The sequence below is a fragment of the Sinocyclocheilus grahami genome, unplaced genomic scaffold, assembly GCF_001515645.1.
Source record: "Sinocyclocheilus grahami isolate Dianchi unplaced genomic scaffold, SAMN03320097.WGS_v1.1 scaffold1476.1, whole genome shotgun sequence".
Taxonomy (NCBI): domain Eukaryota; kingdom Metazoa; phylum Chordata; class Actinopteri; order Cypriniformes; family Cyprinidae; genus Sinocyclocheilus; species Sinocyclocheilus grahami.
The window spans coordinates 139,213-152,116 of record NW_015506655.1 but is presented as its reverse complement, the minus strand read 5'-3'; the positions used below and the strand labels follow the sequence as shown (position 1 = coordinate 152,116).

Below are 12,904 nucleotides of genomic sequence, written 5' to 3'. Positions count from 1 at the left end.
GTTTGGACAACAGGTTTAGAAATGTGAATACAAGGGAAGTTTAGCTTTAGGCATTTTAATTTAAGCATGTTTAGCTTAGTTAACGGAAGGCTACCTACTGCCATCAGAGCAAGTATAATTACTGCATTCACGCGCTCCTCGGATGCTCTCATTTCCCGAGTTGTGCTTTTAAGTCTGAATGTGAAAACAACATGGACACACTCATTACTACAAAGATGTGTTGGATTTGTATTATTAGAGCTTTCCGACTTGAGTTCACGTGCGTTTTCTCAGTCGGTAAATTATTTTTCACATGCGGTGCCGGTGATGATGCTTCTTGTGTCCATTTCGGAGAACCAGAAGACAAATATTTAAATCGATCGCTCAGGCATGTCACTGAAATCTGCGTTCTGATTCGGTTCTAGTACATACCGGTTACATAGGTACCAGTGCCATATTGGTACCGGGTTTCGGTACCCAACCCTACTTATAAGTTAGTCTCAGCCTCAGACGTCATGCCCAATGACCGCTGGCTGAATGTCTGATGCATATGGCACTCTTAACTGGAAACACTTCAGTAGATTTGAAGTCGTCATCTGACTTGTTGAATTCCACAGGATGGTCTGCCAGGAAACAACACCAAGCTGTCTGATTGAAGAAGAAAGCTGTCATGTTTAAATCATTCATTCAACATTGAGCATTCATCAAGATTGACTAAACACTGGATTCTTAAAAGTATATGAGGTTCATGGCATAAACTCTTTATAAGACATCCGAAAGTTGTGAGACATTCATGAATCATGAATGAATGATTTACTGGTTGCACACCGGTCTGTTATTGTGGGAACATTTCCACGCCCCTAAACATTAGCAGTGCAAAATTAAACATGATTGGTTGCTGTACCTGTCAGTCATATGGCTTCTTGGGGGGATCCTTTGCCATTCAAAGCAGCTACGCAAGACAACTTATTACGCTGTCTTCTAAGATAATGGTTGGGAACTGAGAACCAATTTTTATTAACCAATTCTCTTGCTTTTTTTAAATACCATAACCAAATTCCAACAATATCTTGACTTCTGAGAGACACTGCTACTCTGAGAGGCTCTTTTTATACCCAATTATGTTGCCAATTGACCTAATAAGTTGCAAATTGGTCCTCTAACTGTTCCTTATATGTATATTTAACTTTTCCGGCCTCTTATTGCTACCTGTCCCAACTTTTTTGGAATGTGTAGCTCTCATGAAATCCAAAATGAGTCAATATTTGGCATGACATTTCAAAATGTCTCACTTTCAACATTTGATATGTTATCTATATTCTATTGTGAATAAAATATAAGTTTATGAGATTTGTAAATTATTCCATTCCTTTTTTACTCACAATTTGTACAGTGTCCCAACTTTTTTGGAATTGGGTTTGTATTTTAATTCATTACATTTCATTTTTTTGTTTCCTCCAAAGTATTTCTTCCTCAAAGTACAAAAAAATTGATTATTATAACATGTTTAGTGGTTTGTTTTAATAAGAATTTTGCCAGAATTGGCAGTAAAAAAGCAAACTAGCTAGATTTTGGACCAAAGCATTAATCTTGTAAATCTAGAATAAGGACTGATTGTTGTCTGTCGCTGTCATCACAGATAACCCATATTTTTTAGCTACCATCAACCTGACACGCCCACTCAAACCATTTCATGGTTGTAGAATGATTTTGCCGCTGTAATTGGATTGGCTGTTTCTAAAGAGGCTTCTGTCGCTGATGGCACAGATGCGGTGGAGTGATGCTTTCTCTTTATGCGTGCCCTTCGGTTATGCATTTTTAAGGCGTGTAATAGACAGCGGGCCGCACAGCAAGGGAGGTACAAGATGATGTTTACAGAACACTTGCTCCATTAAAAACGTTTGGCCATGCTACTTTGTATGACTATTTCAAATGAGCGTGTCTAATGCTAATGTCACTTTGCATTTGTATAAAAATAAACATCTATTCCCCAAGTAAACATCACAAGAAACAGAGCCTAGCTTCTTAGGATGTGTTCGAGGTGTCTTCTGGAAGAAGAATAAGAACCTACAGCAGGGTCTAAATCACAGATATGAGAAACCACTGCCCAAAAAGAGAAATGGACTGCGGAAAATGGATGTAGCTCCCAGCTCCCCGCCCTGGCATCATAAATAACCTCACCATTGATCGGCTGTAGTCTATGATTCTCCGCAGCCCTTCTCTCCACATTCATCAGCCTTGCGTCTGATGTGTTTGCCGGCTACTTAATCCTCCGATTACTCAGTTGGCCTTTGCCCAGTGTCTATAGCTCCACCTCTCTGTGATTTGCTGGGTACCCAGAATAGAGCATCTTATGGTGCTAATCTGTAATAAATCTAAAGTTATTCGAAAGTGAACAGCCCTGAAGTCATACAGGGTTTATGCAGCACTGTCTACTTCCTAACATTGCTCCCTTCTCCAATTCAGGGATCAAATTAAAGTTCTGTAAGATGCTCATGCTCCAAAAGAACAAAAGAGTTGAGATTCTCTTGCGAGACAGATTCATCCTAGTTTCACAGTCTCTGAGGGTGATCGGTGTATTTCTATTGTATGGTGTGAGAATTGAACTGATTTTAACAGATTTCTCAGGCAGCAAAATGTGTAGCCTGTCAGCAACCTAAGCATATAAGAAAACAAACAGAAACAGGAGTAAAATACTCTCTCTGGTGCTTAAGCATGCATTTTTTATAAATGCTTGAGAGACAAAAAATAAAAGGGATTTATGATTGTGGAATTTCGGATCGAGGTTTAACAGAAATGGGAAATCAGGTCAGATGGTGATAATAAAAGATTTTGACTTCCTTTGTTTTTGTGTCCCCATCTTCCACCATATCAGACCGTCGGGCATCCATTCATTCTCTTGACTCAGTTGAAGGGAATCTGGACGGATGAGTCCAGATAGTGCTCTGGGGCACTAAAGAGCTCCCACTGTCTTCACAGTGCTGTACCAAAGGCCTGACAGTGGGCATGTTGATGCACGGTTCCCTTTATTTGGCAAGGTCTGGCCATTTATTTTGTGAATGCTTCTGAATGTAAAGGGCTTGCCATTTTCCATGATCTGTGAGAAGCTAGTCTTTGTTCCTCTGTGGAGGATTCCTCTGGTTCAGCTGGAAGTGGATCTTTTCAGAAAGCCTGCCATGGTGAGGGACATGCCCCTCAGTAGGAGTTTTGTGAATTGTTCTGGTTCCTGGCTCTTTTCACTGGACCGACTTGAAAAGTGGCTATTTGTTTTTGAATAGATTTTCACCATTGTCACAAATTTAAATATATATTCATATAAAAGTAATCCATGCAGAACTTTTTTGAAAGCAGTCTTGTGTTTTGAAGACAACTCTGCACTCTTTTTTTTTATACAGCAGATGGGGTTTCTGTGAGGTACACTGTATTTGATTTGATCTCGACTTAGAGGGGTTTCTGTGATAAATTGGGCCTTTTGGATAATCCTATCAGATTATCATTTGCATACCAGCATACATTATTCATTTAGTGTCTGCCTCTCCAATTAGTCGAAGTCAGGTTTTTCTCCGGAGAGGTTTTAACATCTGTGTGACCCTGGAAATCCTGCAGGAGATTTAAGCTAATCAGCCACAGCCTCATCAGCTCTTCAGAGGTGTGTTTGCCTGTGTGTTTACTCTTTTTGCTTTTCATTCCCTCACTCTTTCTTGCTCTGTCTTGACCTGTCCTGGGCACCATGCTCCAGTGGGAGCGTCCTCTCTGTGAGCGAGACAAAGGATCAGAGCGCTTGACAAAATGCCACTGCCATGCCTGTCAATGAGGGTGGCGCCCCCTCACATCCCCACTCGGCTCGGGATCGACCTTTTGCCAGTTTCCTTTTAAAAACATTTTTGCTACCCTTGCACCTGGATTCCAACCCCTTAACATCTTAGCCGGTGCTCAGTGCCATCTATTGAAAACCATCCTGCCATTTATGTGGTTTGTTGTTTTGACTGTTTGCTCACATCTTTTATGCCTTTTTCTCCACGGCTCTCTGAAGACTTGTGCCGATTCATACCATAGATACAGAAGTTTCTCTAACGGCTGTCTGACTACGTCTCGCCACAGTCTAGACTCCAGTGCTTCACCCGCTGACTCGCTGTCTGCTTCTGAGCCTGCCTTCTTCCTGACTGACTGTCTTTTTGAGTCGCTGCTTCAAGGCTTAAAACGCTTGACTGCTTGACAGATTGTTTGACTCTTTGACTTCTTCACTCATGTTTTTGAAGCGAATCATTGGCTGGATTGATCTGTGCTCCTCATGCCCCTATGGGGAGTGATTCTCCCTTTCCCCAGTCTTACTTTCTTTTTCTACTTCTCAGACACAACTATCTTCCCCTAGGACTTCATTGCTGCCTTTAAACTTGTCTTTCTTTTATCTATCTTGATTTATTTTCTCCGCATCCCTCTCCTCTTCATGAAAGGCTTAATTTTTGTTGATTTAGTTTATTAGTGGATGCTCTTGCAGTTTGGAAGACACATCCTGCGCAGGTGGTGCACCTGATGCAGAGAGGGTAATTCTTTATTCCCTGAGTGTGTACCCGTTCCTGAGGGATGAGAGTGTTAGGGAATGACAGCTCTTTGTAACCTGGTTTCTTCCTCTAGCTGTTTATCCAGGAGCTGTCTTTCCTCCTCCTATTTGGTTTTTATTGAAAAAAGCAGAATTTGAGTGCTTATGCTGAATGAGACAGGTGGTACTCTGATCTTTCCATGTACTAGTTCTCACTAGAATCTTAATGCAAAGAGAGCAACAGCCACATAAACATAGACTGGGGTTGAGGCTTGGGGTCTGCTATGACACTGCACAGCCAAAAGCAATACCTTTGCGCATCCCGTAAGCAATTGAAAGACTAAGGAAAGGTGTGATTAGCATGAAGAAACAGTAGCCTATCCATCTGAGCTGGATGCAGCCAAACAGGGTGGAAAATTCATACTTTAAAAGCCAGAGTGTGTTTTTAACGGTTAGTGGGTTCAGAACAGACTGAACTTCTGGTCTCAGAGAGAGAAAAAATGGTGGAGAGAGAAATTACTGAAGCATCTCTTTTAAGAGACCACTGTCTGCTCCAAAAGCAAGTTACTGCACACCAAAATGTGTAGTATCGCGTCTTATAGGGGGACATTTTCCGTATCACCTGGGAATAAAAAATGAGAACAATAAACTTCCCACATTTTTGTTGGGTATGCTATTTTAGTGGGGCTTGCTAGGCACTTTTACCCAGTGGTAATTTTTTTAAAGGCGTGGTTTCCAGTGTTTTGGCATTTGTATATATTTTATATGAATTAATTTTAGTTAATTTTACTTGAACTAAAATGGCATCTGGTTTTAATTAACAAAAATTAAATTTTAGTTAACTAAAGTGCAAATGTATATTTTATATAATGCTATATTAGATACATTTTATGTAAAGAAATATAGTTCTTTTGTATGATTATTGTGGTCTTTTTGTCTTGTGATTCTCTTTGTCACTTATCTTGACATCATATTCTCAGTCATCCTTAGCCATCTTTATCTGTTCTGATAAATTAACTGGTATTCTCTTGTGCATCACGTACAATGCATAGCTACCCTCTTGTGTTTCCAGCATAATGCTGATCCTGACACGCTTGGGGTTGTCTTACAGCTCTCATTAAGGGCTAGTTTTACAAGTGGCATCACGGCTGTGAGAATTTAATCCGGCTTGTGTTCTAAGGGTGGTTATCTCCATTGTACTGGCTTTAATGTGACAAATAGGCCTCCTCTGTCCTGCTTTGTACGAGAAACAGAGCTGTTAGTGGTGTGTTCACAATAGGGGTTGTGATTCCTGCTGAATAATGGTGGCATGCTTGTAATATCTCTGGTTTACTGCCCCCTTCGTTCCTGAATCATTACTAGTATGGAATGCACTATTCGCCTTAAGTGTACTGTTGTGAACACAGCTACCAGTATTTGTGGAGTTTGTTTCCACCGCTGTCTCCATAGAAATGCGAACCCATGCACATAATTGAATTATATCGAATACATGAATTAAACATAAGACATGATTCATTGACATTTGGTGGGTGGAAATAAACAATGACAAATGTATTGTTTTGTTCCTGTTTGTGTGGTTGTACTGGTTTCACCCAGCTCAAGTCAATTATATTAGACAAATTCTCATTACAAGAAACGTTTATGCATGAATTCTCTGAAACAAATAAGGAGCAGGAGCCAGCGTTGTGTCATACTGGCATCAGTGTTACTAACAGTAATGACTGTGCAGTGAAAGAAAAGAAGGTTTGCTTTAGAGACCCTAAGGACAGAAGGAATGGTAGGTTTGTAGGCTGGTAAGTGAACAGTGCCTGGTGTAGATCATGCCAGAGGCGATCCTTCAGACACTCATTGGCTTATCTAAGCCAAGTCTGGGCCTGGGGATCCAAATCACAGTGTGTGATAGCTGTTTGCTTAATCACTGGTACAGGAAGAAGGAAATGAGCTGACTGTCAATAGGCTCCAGGAAATTAAATATGCTCCACACGCTGCAGAAATGAGATGGTGTCAGAGTTCTCCATGCCTGTGAAGTGACAGTGTTTTAATGTTGTTGAATATGGAAATATTTCCATAGGTTTGCAGTTATTTTCCAAAAAAGGCTTTTCCATTTGTATTTCTTTTTAAACAATCAGGTTGAATTCAAAATGATCTGACATTCTTTATTTGTCTCCTTCTTTTCCAGTTTCTGTGTCTGAAGAACATCCGAACATTCCTGAAAGTGTGCCATGATAAGTTTGGCCTGAGGAACAGTGAGCTGTTTGATCCCTTCGATCTCTTTGACGTGAGGGACTTTGGGAAGGTGAGAAACAGTGGTTTTGTTGAGCACGGACGTTATCTAAGACTATTAATCATTTTGCGCCATCATGTTTAAGTCTCTGCAGCTGAATGACATTAATGTTGTGTGCACTTTTATGGGAGATTAACTAGGGATACTCCGATCAGGATTTTTGCAGCCAATACAGAGTACCGATTTCTTGTCATGGTGATCGGCAGATACCGATGCCAATTCTGATGCTTCAAACCAGAAATGGGCACTCGAGTTAGTGACTCGGGCTTGAGTCGCATTTTTATGGACTTCAGACTTGACTCAGACTCTACCTGAAATGACTCCTGACTTGACTCGAAAATGTTAAAAGCAACTCGAGTCTTTTATCCTTATATACTTATATAACTGATATTCAAAAGGCGAACTGCATCTGCACCCCGGCATTCATCCGGACCGCAAGCCATAACACAGCACCATTTTAAGTGAGCAGCGCGTCAAAACAGCGGAGCGGATCACATAACAAGCGCTCAGGGTCGTTTATGGTAAATATCTTTCAGCGCTATATATTCTAATATTTTTATCAAAAGCCAAAAGTGCTTTATTCAAGCCCTTTCAGCTCCGTGCACTTTCTCTTTCTCTCTCCGGACACGCCAAGAGCTGCGGATGACACGGTTATTTTAACAACAACCGAAACAACAAAACACAGCAGAAAATAACAGTGCTGCAAATATAGTTATTTTTCATACTATCTATCTATCTATAACCTATGACTCTGACTGTTCAAACCAGATGTGACAAGACGTTTCTGATCTACATTTAGGATTATTAATCTGTAGGCTAAGAACATTTCAAAAGAATCATGTCATTATAATTGGCAAAATTGTTGTTAGATGGCTAGGATAGAACTTAAACTTTGAAATTGCTAGTTATCTTTCTTTTCTGCTCAAGATGAGAACGTTTTGATTATTTTAGCTACATTGTTTTTAGATCAAGCTTTTAAGTAGACTAAAATATAGATTTCAGGAGGAAAACCTTGAACAGAAACAGTATTTTTTCTGTCACATGGCCTCACATGTATCTAAATGTAAAAATGCAATACATGTAAAAAAAAAAATTGTTTGTTTCGTTTGGACCTCTGCTTGGAAGAAAATATAGAGGCAGCGCCTTGGAACTTTAATTGAATACCCCTGACTTATATAATAAATAAATACTTTATTTGTATGGTTTTGTAATACCTGTGTCACATATTTCCTTGTGTGTCATGGTAGATCGGACTCTTATTATAGAATTTCATTACAGAAAAACTGTTTTGAACATGGTAATGGATTAAAGCATAGCCTATAAATAACAGGCTGGATGTACAATAACCTGACATCTTAACACCACTTTTTATTTTTTACAAAGCAGATCATAGAATATATATTTTGTCTATAGCCTATAAAACAGCTTCTACATAGGAAGATTTCAATACATGAGGATTCTGAATGAGATATTTTTAGCAAGCCATTAAATGACTTGAGGCTCAACTCGGACTCGTGATCAAAGACTCGAGACTTGACTTCAGACTTGACTCAGACTCCAAGTTAAAGACTTGTGAACATCTCTGCTTCAAGCTTTATATAACATATGTAATAATGTTATATAAATAATCACAAAAAATATTCCTTATACGGTGAACATTTTAATATGCCTTTAAAATGGGGTTTATGCATAACATTATGTATATCAGGATACTTAATATAATACAAAAATAAATACAAACAAAATGGAGCAGTCTGATGCAACCCACAAGGTTTATTTAAACATGATCCAATAGTAAGCTGTGGAGGACAAAAAAAACATTTAAACTCCTAAAAGAACTAATTGGAGTAGTTTGATGCAACTCATTAGGTTTAATTTAACATTGTCCAATGTTAGAGAGAGGACAAACTAAATAGAAACATTTAAACTCCAACATGGAGAAGTCTGATGTAACACATAAGGTTTAATACTGTCCAATATAAGACTGAAGAGCGAAAAAGAAATGGAAACATTTAAACAACTGAAAGAACAAAACAGTTCGGTCACGGTTATATCCACGGGCACTGCGGATAATCTGCGGTTCAGGTAATAAAAAAATGCATTATGATTATTTGCTGGTGGGTCACGGGTGAATAAAATAAATCATAAATGATGCAAATATTAACAAAAATTTTTTTTTTTTTCTAGATACATTTTTTTTTTTCATCAGGCAGACATTTCATTTGTGTGTGTTCGCCTGATCGGGAAGTTGCAGTGACAGAAACGGTGACATTCCAGATAAGGTTTGAAAGGAGTAAAGCCTGTGTTAATGCTATTGAGTAGGCTAATATGGCCAAAGAAGATATTTTGTTTTATAAATAACTGCTCATTTAAAAGCAGCCCACGATCAGCGTATTTTGTTACCGTTATCCCTTACGGCTCCGACAAGGTTTTGTTCCGTCCTCCACGCTATGACAACTCACAAAAGACAATTTTTAGCCAAGCAGCGCAGAGAGCCGCTTCAGAAACTTACCGCAGCTGGTCGGTATAAATACAAGCACTGACTAGAGCGGCCGCGATCAGCTCTGTTGGCCGTGGAGCCATAACGTGCCGCAGACGTGTGCAGTGAGGTGCAGATCAGCTCTAATGTCACTGAATCTGCTGTTAAAAATTAACCATCCATTCATCATATCATCATGCCAAACATACACGACAAATTCATTTTTCATTGTTTCTCGAAACGTCATAGCATTTCCACACCGGCGATGACATGACTGCAGCGCCAAATCATTTATGTCCCCACGCATCATGTACGTCATCACGCGTTGACGTCATCAAATTGCGATCGGTTCGTGAGATCGGCCAAGTTAGTGAGTACCGATCGAGTCATAAAATGTTATTATCGGCCGATACCGATCTCCGGCCGATCGATCGGAGCATCCCTAAGATTAACCCATAAGTGAGGCTATTGTGCATAAGCTTTGTTCCACTGCTTACAGCACTCTCACACACAATATAATATATTATATAATATAAAAGTGTGTGCTATGCTTAACCGGCCCTGTGTGCATTTCTTCCACCTAGTCTTATCATCTTCACTGCACATTTGAATATTCACATGCACATTTGATCACACACCTCCAGGTCACAAGCATGCCTGTTTGTGCCAGTGCATATCTGTGTCACTACACACATGGTTTGTGTGTGTGTTTATGCATGTTTCCAAGGATTTCAACAGTACTCGTTTTAGGTGACTGATGATCAGCTTTTAACGTGATTTAGGGGTGAGTTGTGTGGGAAAGATCTTGTAACTATTCACAGTACCATCTAGCCCAGGGTTTTCAAACTTTAGTGCCTGGGATCCCCGAATATGATACTCCCCTTGCAGATGAGACATTTTTTTTTATTTCTGCTCGATGTCAGATTGTCCCAGCTTTTTCCACACTCTTAAAAGACACATTTCTATCTGTCGAATGCTCTGTCAGAGTTTTCTCTAGTGTGTAAGCGCCATTATGCTGACTTTGCTCTGACGGTCATCCAAGTATTGGAGAAAACGTGATGTCTTTAAGAACAACTGAACCCTGATCTTTATATCACTATGACAGTTTAGTCAATGCACTGACCTCCATGATAGAAGCTCATTGCTAATTCTGTTTCTTAGTGCTAATTCAGCTTGATGTCTACCGTTTTTATTGGATATGGGTTCTTCCTCTTTATCAGTATAGTTTTCATAGTTATTAGTGGGGAAAAAAGTGCTGTAAAGTTTAGTAGAATTAAAGAGAAGACAACTTCCTTGTTATTGATCGTTCCAGGTGCATGAATTGATTGGACTTCATGAAGTATTTACAGGTGCAAAGCACTTGTTCGACCATTGAAACGTTTCCAATCCAGTAGTTCCGGTTAACTACAGCACAGCAAGCGTGTCTGGACATTTCCAATGCCTCGGTCAGGAAAGGAAGGAGTTGATGAGAGCGTTTTAAAGTCTCAAAGGGAGGAGCGTAGACGGTGAGATTAAGCCTTTGCCAGACGGTGAACTTTAATGGATAATGTGGAAGACGGTGAGTGAGAGTCAATGAGCACACAGAAAACAATATTAAAACCCTCAAGCAGTCAGAATCAATCACACACACCCTCCACATGTCAATGTGTAAATTGCGTTTGCGTCGACTCGAAGGTGACGGGCTTGTCCCTTCATTGATTCTCCATTAAGGGCAAGCAGCGCATTATAATATATTGAAGTAGGCAGCTCGATGTCTGTGCGCCATACATGCAAATCGTCCACCTCCTTTAAAATGAAGAGAGACGGATGCTTCAGAAGCTTTAGAGCTGAAGGATATAGAAAGCATTTTTAATCTTTCAATAGTGCATACATCGTTGAACTTTAACCTCGGGCAGTAATATATCTCTCTGGCCTGTCAGGCTCAGGGTGCCTTTAATTGGAATGGACAGTCTCAGTCCTTTTTGTGTCCTTGCAGTTGGTCTGATGGTTGATGTGTCTCTGGCCATTTTAGGGATGGCGGCAAGCATTGGTGTCTGTTTTAAGTGTTGTCACTCTCATGCTTGAGCCCACCTAATCCTAACAGCAACTTGAATTACTTGTTTCCTGCTTTGTTTGAGAAGAGAGCACAAATCTGTCCGTTTAGTGTGAATATTTAGTCTCTGCATGCTCTCCATTCATCAGCACTTCATTACTCTTTCCTGGGTGGAGCAGCTATGAGACACCTGTCCCTCCTGATGCTTCAGGTAATTGCCTCTCGTCCCTTTCTCCATCTTGCTGCTTTTAGGTCTTTTAAACAGATGGCTCACCCTCACATCTCTCACTAAATTTGCAGAGCGCTCCTGTCAGTGATCTGATGTTTCATGCCCTCCTCTATCCCATCAGCCCGTGGGACACATCCTTACGACAATCACAGATGGACCCAGATTCTCCTTAGCGTTCCATTTTCATCATTACTCATAAAAACACAGGTCTCTGGGGTTCGATTTTGGTTTAACGTGGTGTTCAATCTGAACTGCTTCTGTTCTTTTCTCCTCTAATTGGATCTGGATATGCAGTTGTTATCATTTAAATGAACACCACAATCACTTTGGTTCACGTCTTTGTGACAATTAGCAAGATGACACTTCACCTGTTCACAGGCTATTTATAGCTTTGTGATTTGTGAAAGTGTGAATCAGACAGGTTGAAGATGATTTTGATTATCATAGGGTAGATCGCACTCAGTTGACCCCTGCAGGCCAGTTTTGACCTGGCTGTTCTACAAAATCTTATTGACCTGGTTTCTTTTGTTTAGTGTTGTTATAATTATCCCTCGTCTTTATTCAGAGTCAGAGCAACCTCCCAGTGGGCTCATGTGGGCGAGCTCTAAATTAACAGTCGGTTCATCTAGGGGCATGATCAGTAAAATAGCTTCTTGATTGACACTAATGGGAGTCAAATATTATTTCCATAAGATTAAATAAAAACAAAGAGTGAGACTTTATTTTGCACACATGCACAGATTCAGTTGTTTTTGTAGTAAAGTAATTTGTTTGGTCTGAAATGGAAAAATCATTTTTTTTTGCTAATATTTCTAGGACTTGTCAGATCAGAAATAATTATATACACAAAATAATCTCATATTGATTTAAAAACTATTTATATATAAAAAAAATTTTTTAATATAACAAGCCTAGGGTTGCAAAATTAATGGGAATAAACTGAAAATTTGCTAAATTGCTGGAACTGGGGACTTGCGGCATAATCTTGGTTAAAACAACCTGATTTAATGTAATTTCAGTTTAATTTCTACCCTACACATTGCTCAATCACATGCATACAGCACACTGCTTACTGCAGGGCATTGAGGCCACACCCCCTACATGCACTGTGCTTTCCTACATAACATGAACAGATAATTTCTTGAATTCTGCACACAAAATCTCCATCTTGGTAAGTATTCATGTAAATTACATGAATATTACAAAAAAATTGTTTAAAACGTCATTGTGCTGTGTGTAATATACTGTGCAACTAAGTAAGGCTATACCATTGTAAAAACAAATAAACTGACTGAACAAACCATAGACTGGAACAAACATTTAGGTGAGAGAATAATAAAACAGAAGTCTAAAAATGACCC

At 39.6% G+C, this 12,904-nt stretch overlaps 1 protein-coding gene across 1 annotated transcript in view; it reads left to right on the top strand.

Moving 5' to 3' along the window:
- The first annotated feature begins 3,071 nt into the window (after nucleotides 1-3,071).
- The window catches only part of vav2 (vav 2 guanine nucleotide exchange factor), a 145,878-nt gene continuing 136,045 nt past the window's right edge, over nucleotides 3,072-12,904 (top strand). Inside the window, exons 1-2 of the mRNA XM_016256792.1 lie at nucleotides 3,072-3,158; nucleotides 6,699-6,815. Coding sequence (XP_016112278.1) covers nucleotides 3,072-3,158; nucleotides 6,699-6,815 — 204 coding nt within the window. The remainder of the gene's footprint in view (nucleotides 3,159-6,698; nucleotides 6,816-12,904) is intronic.